Source organism: Rhipicephalus microplus, unplaced genomic scaffold (genome assembly GCF_043290135.1).
Source record: "Rhipicephalus microplus isolate Deutch F79 unplaced genomic scaffold, USDA_Rmic scaffold_129, whole genome shotgun sequence".
NCBI classification, from domain to species: domain Eukaryota; kingdom Metazoa; phylum Arthropoda; class Arachnida; order Ixodida; family Ixodidae; genus Rhipicephalus; species Rhipicephalus microplus.
The window spans coordinates 375,166-393,809 of record NW_027464701.1 but is presented as its reverse complement, the minus strand read 5'-3'; the positions used below and the strand labels follow the sequence as shown (position 1 = coordinate 393,809).

Genomic DNA, 18,644 nt, shown 5'->3' with positions numbered 1-18,644 from the left:
GCCAATTTAGCAAGACAATGTGTCTCCTGCAATAAAATAATATCGGGCTTAACTTTCCCCTTAAGGTATTGGTTAAGATTTACTTGCTTATTCGCGTAGCTTCCACAATTCCATTGCCAAATTGTGTAGGCGTGATTTCTAGCTATGATGAGATGCAGGGGGTAGGAATGTCGCCGGCTGTATCACACTGAATGCCGACGAGGAAGGTTGCTTTACATTCGCTGTGGGGTCCAGTCCGCTAGGTGGCAGAGGGGTGATTCTAGCCTCCACAGCGATGAGTCGCTGTTGTAGGTGTTCGTTTTGTTGCTGGGTAATTTTAGCTATAGTCTCTACGCGGTCAGTAAGGGCTGAGATCAGTCGGGATGCGTTGCTCATCCACTCATTTAATTCTTTGACTGATTGCTGAACTTCCTTCAGGACTTTATTCTCGGGCGTTACGCGTGCGGGTTTGTATTCATTGGCCTGGGTTTCGGCTGTGCGCTTGGGAGGTGGTGGTGTTGTACCTTCCTCCATTTTTTCACTGGGTGTAACAGCTGAGAGCGGTGGCACTACTGGTGGAGCATGTTTTGTTGTTTTATAGTGGTGTAACTCCTCCTTGAGGGTCCTGTTTTCCTCTCCTAAAGCTGTCATTTTCTGGTTACATTGTGCTAACATCTGGTTTAGCTGTGCTATTTCAGCCTCTAATTTATCAAGTTTGCCTTGAGAAGCGGCCTCCTCAGACCCCGAGCGCGCCCCCTTGACTACGTCTACCCAGCCCACCTTGAAGGTTGCGCCAGGTCCAGGTGTACGGCTCCGAGATGTTGACTGCGACCGGGAGCGGCGCCGGGAGCGGGGCCGGGAGCGGGGCCGGGGGCGAGACCGCGACCAAGACCGCGACCGAGATCTCGACCAGGCTTTCTTTCCGGGCTTCCGGGTAGGGGTAGTGTCCCGCTGCTCGAGGCTGTTGTCGACAGGCGTTGGCTTCGTCGGGTAATCTTCATATCGTTGTTGTTGTCGCTCCCATCGCCGGCGTTTCACCAGGTACGGCGTCTTGTAACGTGCCCTGCACGCCTTCTCGGCCGTCTGGTGGTCGCCGCCGCATAGTTGACAAGTGGGCTGGCATTGGTGATCATGCGGGGGGTTGGTCGTACCACAGCCACGGCACACGTGGTCCTTCGGGTTTGGGCATACATCTGCGCGGTGCCCCAGGCGACCGCATTGGTAACACGTCTCTATCTGTTTGCGGTAAAGGGAGCACTTCAACATTGCCCCACCGTATCGAACGTATGTTGGCACGCGAAGACCAGCGAACAGTACGATTACCGTCGTTGTGTTGCTGAGGCGTTTTGCAGCGATGGCTGTAGGGTTCCTTGTTGTAATCACATTAGCTGTTATATCTCGGGCAGTATCTTCCAACGGGATATCACGTATCACGCCTTTCGACGTACCGTCTGGTGCTGCTTCATATGCGCTGGTATCGTACGTCTTGTTGCCGACCACAATGCGAGAGATTTTCTGATATCTATCAGCATGCGCTTCGATGGGTGTGCTCACAACGATGATATTTTGCTGGAAATTTGGGCATATTGTGTCCTCATCTTGGGCGTCTCTCGGAATTTCAGCGGCGTGGTAAATGCTAGTCGCCAGTCGGGCGGCTTCATGATCGGTGAGCCGAAGGCCGCCTTTAGGTCGGATGATGATTTTGTAGTCACCTCGGGGCAGTGGAGGCATCCGGCTTAATCTTGTTATTTGACTCAGGCATTGCTCACGCCGTTTCCTGCTGTTATTCTCTCGTTGAGAATCCGCACCGGGTTCTAGTAATTGCCCGCGGGTCGACTTCTTTGATCCTACGGTGCTCCATCTGGTACTTTCTTCGAATTCTTCACGAGAAATGGGTTCTCCCTCCACAGTGACCTCCATTTCTTCTCAAAAAGTCGGACGCGTCAAACGCGCCGACCGGCGTTTCTTGGTGCCCGCAGAGCTAGGCCAGCCTAGGCAGCAGCGTCTCTGGCAGCTGCGCTGCCGGTGGCTTGGCAGGCGTTAGGCCTATCTCTCTCGCTAGCGTGGTTGACAAAAATGCGTCGGTAAAGGTGTCAAAATTCAAGTCCCCACCTGGAACTTGGTGCCGGGCGATTCCTGATGACAAGCTGAATACGCGGGTACCAAAGTCTTGTGGGCTTCTAGGTGACTTCCGCTGCAAAACATTCGTTGAAACCGGAGCCGACACGACGCGCGTCCACTCGCTCCGACGAGAGCCGCCCTCGAGCGGTGCACCACTTCTTTTTTGTCAAAATCCCGTGCTGAGGAGGCACGCACCGTCATGGCCTTTTCTTGTCTCATAATCGGGCCGCTGGTCTCTTGGGGAGCGCACGAACTAGCGCGCGTAGTTTCAATACTGCGTCTGTCTTGCGTCAATACTAAAAGAATACCCGATTTCCACACAGCTTCCTTTGTTGGGGGTGACAAATAGCCTTTGAGAAGAGACAATACATTTGACTTCAAACGCTTGTACGATCATTGGGCCCAGCTCCGGACGGAGAGTGCTTTACTCCACGATTCGCCAGTGTTTGTTACAGCCTCTTGCCGAATAAAAGCTCGGCGGCCCTTGCATGAATAATATTTTGGAATAACAAAGGCCCTTGTTGGAGCCAGTGACTGTGTCTGGTGGCCCAGCATCAAATCTGGTCTCGTCCCTAGTGAAGCAATCTCAGGAATGCATTGAAGCAAGAGTCAACAAAAAATGCCAATAGTAAGGCCCAAATTGCCTGAAATTAATTGGCAATAAATTGCGATGGACTTATTTTTCTCAAAGAACCATTAGTTCTCACTATTACTCAGCATAACCCGAACATGCTCATCTGAAAAAGTTCACTTCTGCAGCTATCGTCCACAACTGGAATATATTTCTCACACACCACGGGATAACCAAAAAGACGTTAAAGTACCCCAGGTGGTCGAAATTTCCGGAGCCCTCCACTACGGCGTCTCTCATAATCATATGGTGGTTTTGGGACGTTAAACCCCACATATCAATCAACCAAAAAGACGGTTTCCGGCAACGGCCCACAGTTTCAATCGACTGAGTTTTTCCTCTTTGTCCAAGACTGCTACTTCAGCTACATTTCATGTAGCTCTCGCTCTCCAGAATGTAATAAACTTGCTGAGGCTACAGTAAAGTTCATCAATACATCCACGACAAAGAATGGGGACCCTTACCTGACGCTTCTATCTGACAGGTCGACGCCTTTAAATACTGAGAGGGAAACAGCATAAAAACGCGATGAAGAAAGAATGACTGTGAGCAGGAATGCTGACGCGTCTTGTGTGTGTGTTTACTACACCAAAATATATATAACTGATAAAACACACAAGACAACAAGCATCACGTGTGCATTAAGATGAAAGGCAACCTGAAAGTGTTTGGGTGGTTAACTTGAAATATTTCAGCTCGTGGTAGATTCGTCTTGCCTTTCCATATTGATCCATATCGCATCGTCTTAAGTACTCATTGCTCATTGCTCATTGCTCATTGCTCATTGCTCATTGGGCAGCCGGTGTATCATCATTGCTACACCGACTGCCCAATTATAATACAAGTGGTAGCTTGAAAGGTGGGTCCCTTTTATTTCTACATTCGTTTTCACTATGAGCACACAAAGTGAACCACAGCAATCTATAAAAATTAAGTTCAGCCGGGATGAATGAAACAACTGCAAGTGTCCTTGACCAAGTTTCCGAGTCTTTTTCTCATCAACTAGTGCTGAATGTCACAAGAAAAAATTGTCCTGCTCTGCTCACACCGTAATTCCAAGGGTAACGAGGTTAATGTTGCTCAGGGTGAGGACAGGGTGCTTCCTGTCATAGGTAGGAAACGTAAATTTGCAGGGACAATGAAAAATCAGTGACAAAGGTCAGTTCTCTATTGTGGACCTCAAAATTGACTAGCAATATTATTATTTGTATGAGGCTCTAGTATTATATCAGATTTCAAAATTACCTTCATCAGGCATACAAAAGCATTGTGCTGTGTTAGTTAACGTAGGCGTGTCGTGAAGGGTAAAAATAATCAGAACTACTGAGAGAAAACTGAAGGTTTTGTTGTGTAATAGGTAATGTACACAAGTGATTTTTTTCTATTTTTGTAACAAGTAAAATTTAATATGAAAATTTAATTTATTCATGATGTTTTCACGTTGTAAACCAGGCCATGGAGAACGTGCGCTGCTGAAGCAACAGATTCCTTCAGCACCCGTCAATCCTTTTGCACTCGGTGTTGTAAACAGTCTGCTCTTCTAAGTTAAAATCTTTGCAGTAAGTCTCGTAATGACCCCTACATTCAGTCAATGCTCTGCCTGCGTATGAATTCCAGGCGTACATCTCACATAGACTAGAACCTGTAAGGAAAAAGAAGAAGATATACCTAAACAGTAAATAACATATGGAGTTGGCAATATCGGAAACCCTGTACCATAGGAGCTCGCTCTTCCATATTCTACATCACTGGTCCAGAAATATTTTCCCGTAACACGTCGTGAAAGTCGGATTCATAATAGTGGAGCTTATGGGGCTGTTTAACCATCAGGAAGAGCGCATCTTTCCTGACTACGTATTCATACTCGACACTTCGTCTGTTCACTGTGTCCACAGCGCCTGTGCTCATGCATTGGGCGAGTAAAGCAAGCAAATGGGAGCAATGACAATGCCAAAACAACATAGTGGTGCCCTTTGAAAGTGGTTTGGTACGCCTTCAATTAGAAAGTCATCGTCGTGCTTTGTGGGACTATAAGTTTTACAGCGACATTCGCGCTTGCGAGATATTTGGACACCCTGATTTTTCAGCATAAATGTCTTTATGATTAGTTCCTGCTGTTGCTGATTCATTAACAAGAAGGAAACGTGTGTAACAATAATTACTTCAGCATCAGAAGACCAGAAGATTGTAGAACACTACTTTGTTTATTGATTTGAGGACAGTCGGCTGGTAGAAAGCACCAGTTAACGTTCCAGTGCACATTCCCGTCTAGAATGGTTGCCACGTTGCCTCGCCAGTGCAGGTTCCGGTGAATACCAATGTAAAAAGAAATGTGATATGACGTACTTGCAAAAGGTGATGATTGTATTACGTGGCTGTGGCATAGTGCGTGCCAAACGAATGTGTTTGTCGTAACCCCGCTAATTGCATTGTCCTTACAAAGAGAACTATGTTTACTGCGCAAGTATGTGGCTAGCTTACACCTCGTATTTTTAACTCTGCTGCAGAAAGTTTCTGAGATGAAGTACAGTTAAAAAGCAGTGTTTAAGTGTACTTTTACCGTTAAGGAAAAATAAAGTATGCAGTCATTTATTGAACTATCAACCTTGTCTTGACTGCTATGCTAAAACGAATAAATGTTCAAAGCGCTATCTGTATTATGCCACAGTTATCACAACACAGAAGAGAGGTGTGGCTTCTGAGGCACAAACGTCCTGTTGTTTTTGCCCAAGTATTGGTGAGTCGAAGGCTTTTGTAGCAGTGCCTCTAGGTGCCGAGGAAGTACTCTGCAGACATTTCTTCGCACTCTGAGTAAATGAAACGCAAATAGCATCTTGCCGCAGAGGAAGCTTCCACAGAAAGTCCATCTTCAAAGACAAATCTTTTTGGATGATTGAAGCATCGTCTTCGGTAAAAGTTAGTATAACCAACAAAAGTATTCTATAGGTGCAGCAACTTGGATTTCTGAGCTACTTGGTTCGTAGTAGTTAGCGAAACCACCGATAACCTACAAAGACAGCGAAGAACAACCACCACACAGGGCAAACGCTAGACTTATAACTGATTGTTTATTGAAAAATTGTACGTTGAAAAACCCAAGGTAGTCGAAAATTCCGGAGCCTTCCACTACGGCGTCTCTCATATCTTATGGAGGCTTTGGGACGCTAAACCTCATATATCATAGCGTATTTTTAGCGCACACTGACACACTTACAAAGAAAAGAAAGGTATCAATCAATCATCAATTATTAAAAAACTGCACTGACACATGAAACAGCAGCGCATGCATAAAAAGGCCATCTTAGCCTTTTCAAAACGGCGCACCTTACTATACAGAGTATGACACGTGTTAAACAACGATGATAATAAACGCGTAGCTCATCAGCTACCTGGACACTCAAATTCTTCCTGATAATAATGGCCTCACAAACTTTTGGGTCATTCTTTTTTTGACCTTTGCCAATCACAATTGCAGATTTGAAGTCAGGGAAACGCCTGCTTGCGCAGACACCCCGGAAGGGCGTCTGCGCAAGCAGGCGTTTGGTGTGTGGCAACGCCATGGACCCGAGCAAACAAAGGGGGAGGGGGAGGTTTGACTGCCTCCCATTCCTCGCCGTGCATGGCTTAGCCTTGTCCACGGAAAATGGTATCCTGGGGGTAGAGCTGATGCCGGGTGATCGGACATTTAAGGCCCCCTGCCAGAGGTAACACACTCCTTTGGCCCCGCCTTCAAGCACAGAGCACCCCTATGCTGACCTACCCAGGGGAAATCGGCAGTCACCTTTTCCTATTTATCTCTCTCCTGATCTTTGTCTTTTTATTTCTTTCAATCGTTCCTGTCATCTTCTCACTTGTATTTACTTCCACCTTCCATGCGGCAAGAACCTTGCGTGGTTGACCAGTCTTGGCTCATCATATTTGGTTACAGCGGTGCTGTACGGCTGACGTTGGCAGACTTGTCGTTGCACATTTCCTGTTGCGTCTTCTTCTTGGGTCGGTAGTGGGCGGTTGGCACCGCCACCGAAACAGAAACATATACTATGTTTAGGGCATCTTTTCCGCAACGTTATCTTACCCTGAAAAGAGTACGCACCAAAATGCTCCTGCAATTTTTTGTCTAAGACGTGCGAACGTTTCACAAAATACCACGTTGTGCACAGCAAGCAATCAAACGAAAAAGCGAGAACCATTCCATTATTTCTTGTGGCAAACATCCCCACTAAACAAATAGAACCAGGTTAAAAGGCGACCAAGAAGGCTAGTGGCGATCTACTCCTTGAGCTCAAAGACAGAACGCAGTATGAAAACCTCTCCAATCTCACATAATTCGGGAAAATTCCTGACACAGTTACCCCACATAGGTTCAAGAACACCGTTCGTGGCGTCGTCTCAGATGGAGATCTCCTGAACCTTTTTAAACTTGAGCTACTTGATGGATCGAAGCTGCAAAATGTCGTCAATGTACAGCGAATCAAAATACGAAAAGTTAACTCAAAAAGCCAACCAAGCACGTAATACTAACTTTTGAATCAAGTAATCTGCCACAAACCATTGAGACAGGTTACACAACAATTGGAGTTCGGCCCTACGTATTAAGCCCCCGTAGACGTTTTAAGTGCCAGAGATACAGCCAGAGTTCCCATATTTGCAAAGGTCAGTTCCCTTGCGCCATATGTGCCTCAACCGACAACATTTCTGAAGGCTGCGAGGGCGCAGCCTGCTGTGTGAATTGTGGCGGTAACCACCCAACATACCCAAATCATCTTGTGAATCGTGAAAAAAGGAGAAAGAAATAACTTTATTGAAAGTCAAAGAGAACATATCTTCTAAGGAAGCCAGAAAATGAGTTTTACAGATCTGTGGCACCACATACAGAGATGCGGCCCGTCAAGGGGCAGCATCGCACCAGCATCTGCTCTCAGGCCGGCCTGCGTCGAGCATGCCGTCAGCTGTGGCACCCGCTCCCAACGCGGGAGTAGTTCGATATACTTTGCCAACACCAAATAACTCGGCGACTCCAGAGTCCAGGGGTCAGAAAGCCTCGTCTCACCAATCGAGGTCTAAAAGTCGAATGATAAGCTTGCATACGCGCGCATCCAGTGCCTCACAGGAGGCAATGAACACTGCTCCAATGTCTTCGGCACCGAAAGTCTACGGACTACGATAAAAAAGGAAAGCAGAAAATTACGGGTCCTCCCAAGGGCCCTTTAGCATTATCTTCTAGTACTGTCTCACACGGAACACCTCTATCTTCGCTGATTTGTCGACACAAATATTATTTTGGAATATCAGGGGCCTCATTTGCAACCAAGACAAGTTGAATGAGCTGTTATGTTTCTATCAGCCCAAAAACGTTTTGTGTCCAGGAGACACATTTTACCTCGAACCACACGAATTTGCTCCGGCGTTATGCCCTCTATAGGAAGGATCCTGAAGAAACTCTGGCTTCATCGGGAGGTGTGGCAATAATTGTTGACAAGTTCGTGGCTTTTCATCATGTAGTCCTTGAAACGCCTCTTAAAGTAATTAGAATCTTTGGTGTTTTATTCAATAAGTTGGTTATCATCAGTTCCATTCATATATCACATAACTACCCCCGCAATAAAGCGGAATTGCACAACTTGATTAACCAGCCTCCTGAGCCCTAACATATTGTTGTGGATTTCGACGCACACAACATGCTATGGGGAGACTTGCACTGTGATGCAAAAGGTCATCTTATGGAGAACTTTCTCACAACCTGCGATATATGCCTGTTTAACAAAAAGGAACCAACATGTTGCAATCTATCACACAATTCATACTAATCTATTGACATAGCGATTGGTTCAGCAGTTCTTCTTCCCTATCTTGAAAGTAATGTTCTAAAAAATCTATTTGCGAGCGACCAGTTTCCCATAAGGCTACAGTTAATAGAGTAAGATAATTTCCTGCCCCATACCCCCAAATGGAAGCTAGAATGTGTTGACTGGGAGTGTTATGAACAATCCACATATCTGTCACAAGATTTTATTGATATTTGAGCATCGACGCTGCCGTTGCATATTTTACCACTTTTATTTTAGACGTGATTCCAGAATCAAGTAGACACTCTTGCAGACGACTTCCCTGGTGGAACGAAACTGCAAGCAAGCGCGAAGAACGGAAAATAAGCCATAGGGTACCCTAGGGAAATATCCAATTGTGCAAAATCTCGTAAAGTTTAAACTGATCAAATACCAGAGAAGGGGCACATGGAGGCAGGCCAGACGAACAAGCTGGCAGAAGTTCCTCTCCTGCATAAGCTTGCAGACTCAAGAATCTATAGTATGAAATAACCTGAGGTGGTTGAAGGGGCAACAAGCCCAACCCCTGCTTCTTGTGAGTGATGAGGGAAACACATTGAAAGATCAGGCAGATGCCATTGGAGAGCTCTTTGAACATATATGAACTATGAAAGCTATTCAAAATCTCTTTATGAACTATTCGAAGCCATTCAAAAAATACAAAGACAAAGATGAACTCAAAGCACTGCGTAATAAATGCCATCAAATGGAATATAATAATTATTTTTATTACATGGTGGAGTTCAGGGCTACCTCTCCATGTAATTGATTGATATGTGGGGTTTAACGTCCCAAAACAAACATATCATTATCGGAGACGCCGTAGTGAAGAGCTCTGAAAACTTCGACCAACTGCGTTTTTTTAACGTGTGCCAAATCTGAGCACATAGGCCTACACCATTTCCGCCTCCATCGGAAATGCAGCCGCCGCAGCCGGGATTTGATCCCGCGACCTGCGGGTCAGAAGCCGAGTACCTTAGCCACTAGAGTACCATGGTGGGGCTCTCTTCATGTCAGAGCTCTGCTTTGATATCTGACGGGATTGTATATGACCAGATTAAGCACCTACACTCTGACACACAAAGGACACTGCTTGCTATTCACAACAACGTTTCGGTGGATGGACACATTCCAGACACGTGGAAAGAAGCGATAGTAGTTCCCATATGAAAGCAGTGCAAAGACCCCTCTTCGGTAACAAGCTACCACCCTAATGCACTAAAGAGCTACCTCAACTAGGTGCTTGAGAAAATTATAAACTGGTGCCTATTGTATCGTGCTAAATCAAACAATCTTCTAGACCCGAATCGGTGTGGCTTGATAGAGGGCAGGTCGACAACTGAATACCTTGTGCGTGTAGAGACATAAATTCGTAATGCATTTGTTTATAAAGAATACTTCTTGTAGGTTTTTCTTGATATTGAAAAAGCGTTCGATACGAAGTGGGGCTATAGAATTTTTTTGTGATATGTCGTCAGTTGGTGTTGGAGGGAATAAGCTTAAAATTGTTGAGAGTTGGTTAACGAAGCGTACCGCACATTCCCTGTCAGGATCGGTAACAAGCTTCTAAGATCATTCATTTAAAAAACTTGGGTACCACGAGGTGGTGTACTTAGATGTACCTTTTTTACAGTAAAAATTACTTCTTTACGATAATCATTCTAAAGACATAATTTACTTCATGTATGTCAATGATGTGCAAGAAGGGTTCAGGTCCTGTAACCTAACTATCTGTGAGCGACACGTACAAGTTAGCTTAAACGAAATATTAAAATGGGCTGATGAGAATGGCGTTAAACTCAACACGCAGAAAAGCTCTATTGTCCATTTTAATAGGAAAAGAGGCTTGGTCTCAGATCCAGCTTTTGAACTTCATAGACAATGCTTAGCAATGTATGCAGAGCAAACATTTCTAGGAGTTGCACTTGACTCTAAGCTTATTTTTATTCCCCACATGAAATCCCTCAAGGCTAGATGCCTGAAAACTGTAAATATCTTGAAAATATTGTCACACACCTCTTGGAGTAGTGACAGAAAACGTCTGTTAATTCTTTTCAGAAGCCTTGTTTGATCACAGCCTGACTACGACGCTGTAGTCTAACAATTGGCTACACCCAGTGCCTTGAGGATGTTTGATCCTATCCAACATCATAGCATACGTCTCGCCACCGATGCTTTCAGAACAAGTACAATCCAAATCTTTTATTTGGAGTGAAATGAGTGGTCACTTGACGTACAAAGCTCATCCTGTGCTTTAATTATTTCCTGAGTGTACGCTACCTAAACACGGCCCCTGATATCCTACATTCAGTGATACGTCATCTGCATTACTTTTTCACAACAAACTCACAGTAAGAAAGCCATTTGCATTTTGAGCTAGGAGGTTGGTGAAAATATGTCTGTTACTCTTCTTGAGTATCACCTAATGGCTCCATCTGAACTGTTCTCGCCATCGTTGCGGAACACTGTCGACTGCGACGCGTAATTTACGGAAGTGAGTGACAACGCTCCAGACGCCCTCATCCACACGCATTTCTTCGAACTGCAGTGGAAACGCTCCTGCACTGAATATTACACAGAAGTCTCCAAGTCTCAGACCGACGTGTCTTTTCGAGCCGTTGGTTCATTTTTTGCTGAATCAGATGCCCTACATATTATTACAAGTATCTTTACAGGAGAGGCATATGCCTTACGCTTTGCTGTCGAACGCATCAAACAACTTAAACAGGCCAAGGCAGTTATATACACAGGGTCACTGAGCGTGGTTCAAGCCTTAATGTCACGCGAGAAACTCAGAAACCCAGTAGTCGTGGGCTCGTATTCACTACTGTGATCTGCCTACACCTCTGGCCAACATATAAGTGTGCTGGGTGCCTGGGCTAAGAGGTATCAAAGGAAATAACTGGCGGACCAAATCGCAAAGTCACTTCATGCAAACGCACAGAAAACATCTATTGCTGTCCATGTACAAGATCCTGTCCACACCTTCGAAAAAAAACTACGAACTCAATGGCGACATGACTGAGACTCTGAATCTTTAAACAAACTCCACATAGTTAAGCAACAGATTGGTCATTGGCCATCGTTAATCGTTATTACTTGTCTCTCTTCGTAGGCAGAGAACCACGAGTTAGCACAAAATTCGTTTTCACTTTCTTGAGCGATGTCCGCATACTCAATATTATCTGTCCTTAATCGTAACACTGCCTCCCTCGAGAGACAGTAGTTGCGACTTTAAGTTGTAAAAGCACATGTCTCCTGGATCTTGTACTCAAGGCCTTTGTGAGGCTGATATGCTACTTCGCTCTTCAGCTATAAACTTTTTTTTTAGAATTTGACATACCCTGCTTACAGCATTCTGCCTACAGCGGTGCCACCATAATTTTATATTCCAGTTATTTTAAAGCTCATATATTTTTGTTTTTAAGGCTTCTCTACAGCCACTGTTGAACCATAAAGCCATATAATAACATAACCACAGCTTCGGTACTCTTTGGCCAAATCATGGCCCTTGCGCAACTGAACGCCATACATCATGATCAAATCAGGGACACAGCTGCAGCTTTTTCATTGCAGAGCAAATTTCCACCAGTGCCTGTGAAAAGGAGATAGTGATATTCACGGAGCTTGTCATAAGGCATCGCCCCGTATGGCAGATATAGACACAGCCACATGACAAGTTAGTTTGGTATACTACCAAAATAGCACATTTTGTGAACATACTAGCAAGATTCTTTCTGCAAACGTGGTTCGAATCATTTTTTTCGCATAGCCGTGCGCTTGTCAAGCCTGAATAGCTTGCCGGGTGCAGACAAGACGAGACGGACGCCATTTCTTGTGGCCACTCATTTTAGGCTTTGTCATATTGCCACGTTCCATTTCCCAAGCTTTTGTTATCGTCCCAAAACACCACACGATTCTCAGCGCAAACCGCGCCTGCAGTTTTCGAGAGGGTTCCGGACTGTAGTAGATCATTTCGATAAGATCACGCCCACTGTGCGAATGGTACAGATTGTTCTGGAACGTACGCCGCCGCCAGCGGTAGCGCTAGAACATTCGACGGCGGGAGTATAAATGCCGACGCGCTTCGCCGCTTGTCAGTTGTTGATCGAAGGCCGACGCTCCGTTCGCCGCTATCAGTCCGAGACTGCTATCTGTGCAAGACTACTGCTGCAATTGGACTTTCCGTTTACCGGGCACAAGTTCGCCCAAATAAACAGTTAAATCCCAACACGAAGTGTCCTGTATTCGGCCACGTCACGACCCCGTGACATCTGGTGGAGGTGCTGCTTCGTTCATGTACCGCACGCCCTCGTCAAGCCGAAAGCTAGAGAATCGTGAGTCCACGCTCCGAACGTGGGATATCTTCTGCGGCGCATTTGTGCAAACATTCGCGAGCGTCGCTCGCAAAGAAAGGGCCGCTGCTCAACTAGAGACCCGGGTTCAGCTGCCGAATGAGAACGTTGGAATTTTCACAGAAGAGATGACCCGCCTATTTCGTCACGCTGACCCAGACATGCCTGAGGAGAAGAAAGTTCGTTTCCTCATGCGAGGGGTCAAACAGGAGCTCTTCGCGGGACTAATGAGGAATCCACCGAACACCATCCAAGAATTTGTATCCGAGGCGACCACCATCGAAAAAACCCTTGACATGCGCACCAAACAGTATAATCGTCGTCTGACTCCAGAATGCGCTGCTGCTCAAACCAGTGACTCCGAAAACCTGCGTGAAACGATCCGAGCGATCTTGCGGGAAGAGCTGCGCAAACTGTTGCCTTCGGCGCAACCTGAAGTGGATTCGATCGCCGACATTGTGCGAGGAGAAGTTCGGCAATCACTTCGAAATCCCCATACACAGCTGCCCGAGCCAGAAACTATGAGCTACGCCGCTGCATTGCGCCACAACGCTCCTCCCCGTCCACGCCAAAACACCGCCCCGTCGCACTTCCGTCGCCAGACACCACCGCCGCCACCACCCCCACCGACGACCTACCGTTCACCAGCGGGCCAGCGCAGTGCGCCGAGAAAAACCGACGTTTGGCGCACCCCTGACCACCGCCCACTGTGCTACCACTGCGGCGAGGCCGGGCACATTTACCGCCGTTGCCAGTACCGACAGATGGGACTGCGTGGCTTCGCCGTCGATGCACCACGTCCGCAGCCAGGAGAACGACCGCGTGACATCGCCGACTACCTGACAGGAACTCGGTGGACACCACGAAGCCCTTCGCGTTCGCCGTCGCCCAGCCGCCGCATGTCACCGCACCCCCGGCAGTACTCTGGCCCAACGCGGGGCCGGTCTCCTAGCCCGTATCCGGGAAACTAAGGGCAGCAACCGGTGGAGGTGCGGTTGCTGTGCGACGAACTACCGAAGATCCTCCGACGACGACGACGCCACGACGGAGCTTTCCGAACACAACGCCAACCAGGCAAAGCCCTGACGGCGAAAGCTCACTTACTGAAGGTGGCCTGACGCCGCAACATGGAATCAGCGGAACAAGCCGACGCAGCCGTGACCCGACGCCACGCCCTAACTGTAATGCGAGACGGCGAACTAGCGACCTCGACGTTCTTATCGACGGCCACAGTGTGACCGCTCTCGTCGATACTGGAGCCGACTATTCTGTCATCAGTGGGTCGTTCGCCGCGAAGTTAAAGAAAGTTAGGACAGCTTGGAAAGGCCCTGAAATCCGCACAGCCGGAGGTCATCTGGTAACGCCTGCAGAAATCTGCACAGCAAGAGTCGCCATTAACGGCCGTATTTATCCTACAGACTTCATAGTCCTACAGCGTTGCTCGAGAGATGTCATCCTTGGCATGGACTTCTTATTGTACCTCCATCTTTAGTTAAAGCATCGAGACGATGCCTTTTTGAGAGGAGGGCAATGCCACGTTCCATTTCCCAAGTTTTTGTTATCGTCCCAAAACACCACACGATTCTCAGCGCAAACCGCGCCTGCAGTTTTCGAGAGGGTTCCGGACTGTAGTAGATCATTTCGATAAGATCACGCCCACTGTGCGAATGGTACAGATTGTTCTGGAACGTACGCCGCCGCCAGCGGTAGCGCTAGAACATTCGACGGCGGGAGTATAAATGCCGACGCGCTTCGCCGCTTGTCAGTTGTTGATCGAAGGCCGACGCTCCGTTCGCCGCTATCAGTCCGAGACTGCTATCTGTGCAAGACTACTGCTGCAATTGGACTTTCCGTTTACCGGGCACAAGTTCGCCCAAATAAACAGTTAAATCCCAACACGAAGTGTCCTGTATTCGGCCACGTCACGACCCCGTGACAGTATTCTATGCAATTATGGCATTACCACTGTGTTACATGTTTCTGATACACCGTCTGATCAGTATTCTGTATTGTAAATTTTTCCTTTCAATTTTTTAAAGATGATTTCGCCACAAAAAGGAGCAAGGATTCTGGGTAGCCTGCAGACCTTAGCTTGCCTACTTGCTCCTGGAGACTGAGATCCATTGAATGCTCACAACTCCTTTTTTTTTGAGAGTTCACAAGCCACAAAGAACAATACCTCTTTTCAGAAGCTTGGAGTGACATGATTGAACCAGGAGTAAGGCTCTTTTGGTCCTCGGTGCGTAACGCTAACAGGCCTGACCATACTCTTTAATGTCTACCACTGGGTCAAGAAAGTGAATGAAGTTCTTTTTGCAAAGTTCCTAAATAAACTTTAAGTCTTGAGAACATGCGGTATATGTCGTAAAAATTTCTTGAGCGAAAAATTCTATGTTCTAGCCTTCACTAATCCTTGAAAGTACTAAAAATTGTTGACATAATGAAAAATGAGCTCTATCCTGTCATCGTGTAAACTGCTGCTAACTGCATTGTCAAACTTTTGTGAACAAATCTGACAAAGCTCTGGAGCCACGCTTTAGTCTATGCACAACCCTCCCTTTGCACATAAAGCAAGTCATTGAAAGAAAGTCCTGTATTTGTCAAGTAAAGCGATATTAGTTCAACAGAAGAGGGAACGATCACAGGCATCATGCCATCGTTACACCGATCTCGACCCAACGTCGGTTACGTCAGCTGCAACACTGGCCCCATGCTTGCAAATTACGCTCGCGCTACTTTGACCGACACTGGTCCTATATCCGCTTCATTGGTCTCATATCACAAATCTGTTCACGCTTCTACCAGAGAAACCACGACTGTTTTTACCTATTACAACCTAACCACAGCCCCCAAGGAACTGCTCTTATCAGTGTACGCTTGCATGTTTTATCGCTGAACATACCTTAAGTCAGCGGAGAATGTGCCAACACTGAAAAGAAGCTCATGTGCCAAAATCCTAGAAAGGTATGTTTGAAGACACTTTAAATATTGAATCTATTTTCGTTTAAGAATTGCTGTCTCACCCTCTTCAGGGCTTTTTTTTATCCCTCTCAAGAAAAGCGGACGAAAGAGAGACAACAAAAAGCGGACAAAAGAGAGACCAGTGGTTTTCAAGCTACCCATATCAAGTCGTAAACGAAGCTCAACAGTTGCCATAGTGACAACCCCATGTGTCACCGATAGACCAGGTGGACAAATGAAAGCCTTGCCCTGAAAAGCCGTGATAATGCACGGTACGTTCAAGCTGTACGGAAAGTGTGCATATATAAATGTTCCTTGCTTTATTAATTACTCAGTTTACAGAAAATCCAGGATTCAAATTTCCTGGACAGTGCTTGTGATCGTGTGTACATTCTGTAGTTCACTCTACGTGTCAAGCTTTGCATATAGTGTCACAAATAACTAGGCAGCTAATGGGCCTGTAGCAGTGCATATTTGGAAACACTTTTTTCCACCTTCTGTATTGATTGCTGCGAATGTGAAGAACGTTGCAAGGCAATTGCAGCTACAGCTACAGAAGTGCTGAAACAAAGTTACTGATACCACGTGCATGTTGGGGGTGACACTGTCAAGGTTTTCAACGAAGAAACTGTGCAAGCACTTGTCCCTTCACTAAGCGAGATGTGTCTTGCACAGGTAATAATCATTGAGCCAAACCATTTGAATGAAATAATTAAAAAAAATAATGGTGGGGCGAATCACATTTGGCAAGCATTCTCAAATCATTATGATAATCTGCCACTAATCCTCAAGACGAAGGTATATAACAGCTGCATCTTGCTGGTACTTACCTAAGGAGCAGAAACATGGAGGCTTACAAACAGGGTTCACCTCAAATCGAGGACGACGCAGTGAGCAATAAAAATGAAAAAGATAGATGTAAGCTTAAAAGACTAGAAGATAGCAGAGTGGTTCAGAGAACAAACTGGGTTCAAGGATATCATAGTTAAAATCAAGATGGAGAAGTGGACAGAAGCTCGGCATGTAGCACGTAGGCAAAAAAAGTCACTGGTCAATAATTTCTCGTTCATTTCTCGTTGTAACTCAATCTGCCCTGCCTATGAACTAAAAAACTGCTCCCTTCGATCTGTTAGCACCTACTGTTATCTTGCTATTCATATTACGAACGACCTCTCTTGGAAGCAGCACATACAATACATAACATCAAAAGCTAACCTCTTATCAGGATATCTGAAAAGAAACTTTTCGATTGCACCTGTACAATTAAAACGACTGCTATGTATAAGCTACGTCCGCCCCAAACTGGAATACGCCTCATCCATCTGGGATCCACGTCAAGTCACATTAATTAACAAAAACGCACGCACTATCGGGGTCTTCACCCCTACATGCGCTTCTTAATAACATTTAGGGATGAAGCTTCTTATGGAGAGGGTGTGCGTCTGCGACGTATGTAGTAGTAGTAGTAGTCGTCGAAGTAGTAGTAGTAGGTAGCCACCTCTACGTCTGGACTATGGGAGCAGCACGCGCACACTCTTTTGAATAGAGGAGGAAACCTGCGCACGCTAATCATAAATAAAAAAATAGTTGTTCTCATGAACCAACCTCCAAAGACGAGTGTCAGTGACCTAATCTTCAATAAAACTTGCCTTAAAATTTATTCTTTCTAAAACAAACTAGTAACAGAAGGACGCACTTTGAGCACTATCTGACCAGAAAAGGCTGTGACGTTAGACTCACTGCACGTAACCTCCTTAGTTTTAGCAAAGTTTAGCGAGATGGGGCTGCAGTGCCATGAACTCACGGTGGTGAAATTTGGGAACTAGATGCGAAGCGCAGGCCACCACAGAGTGCGCGCGTGCCGCTCCTCTAGTCTAAAAGTGCACTGCCACTTCTCGTTTAGTCTTTGTAATGTCCGCTGGATTGCGATACTTCTATATGTTGAATATATGATGAAAAACAGTCAGATGGCGGTACTTGGAGTGTTTACTGGATGAACGGACGAATAGACTGACAGATTCACGGACGGACACACAGAAAGATACATGGATGCCCGGATGAATGGACGCACGGATGAACGAATCAACACAGAGATGGATGCATGGATGCACTCACGGATCGACGCATGGACAGATGAATGGACACACAGACTGACGGATGCATGAATGGGCACATGGACAGATGCACGAACAGACGCACAGAGAGACGGTGGAACAGACGGACGCAAAGACGAACGGAAGCAAGAACGAATAGACGGACGCGTTTCTCCACTGATCATCATGCACTCTGTAGAGATGCTATGATTTTTTTGTCTTGTCTAGGCTGGCTGTTTTCCATTCAGAACGTACAAACTAGTCAGCCAACTCTTTTCGTTGCACGACTCAGACCCCGATCCCTCGAAAAAACAAAAGTCCGCGGACACGCCGTTGGAGAAAGGCGTTCGTGAAATTTTGAATTCATCGCCTACTGCAACGTGTCGCCGCATGAAAACTTTGCGTACACTGGTTAGAACCACATTTTGTATCGTATTTTACGTGCAATAATAAAAATGAAAAGTTCAACTGTTTTTACAAGAACGTCATAAGCAATCATTGAAGGATATTTTTAAAAGAGTAGAGACGAAGATAAAGCATGAATTGAGAAACACGTGGTAAGCACATGTTTGTAAGCTCATTAGAGGTTGCGTGCGGCCTAGTTAGTACAAAAGCATTCTAACGACAATAACAAATTTTGACTGCATCCATGCGTTTTTGTATTATACCTAGTTTCCTC

At 46.0% G+C, this 18,644-nt stretch overlaps 1 protein-coding gene across 1 annotated transcript in view; it reads right to left on the bottom strand.

Moving 5' to 3' along the window:
* Positions 1 to 4,133: 4,133 nt before the first annotated feature.
* Positions 4,134 to 18,644, bottom strand: part of LOC142790832 (uncharacterized) — a 281,160-nt gene continuing 266,649 nt past the window's right edge. The window contains exon 5 of the mRNA XM_075885356.1: positions 4,134 to 4,373. Coding sequence (XP_075741471.1) covers positions 4,222 to 4,373 — 152 coding nt within the window. The 3' untranslated portion in view covers positions 4,134 to 4,221. The remainder of the gene's footprint in view (positions 4,374 to 18,644) is intronic.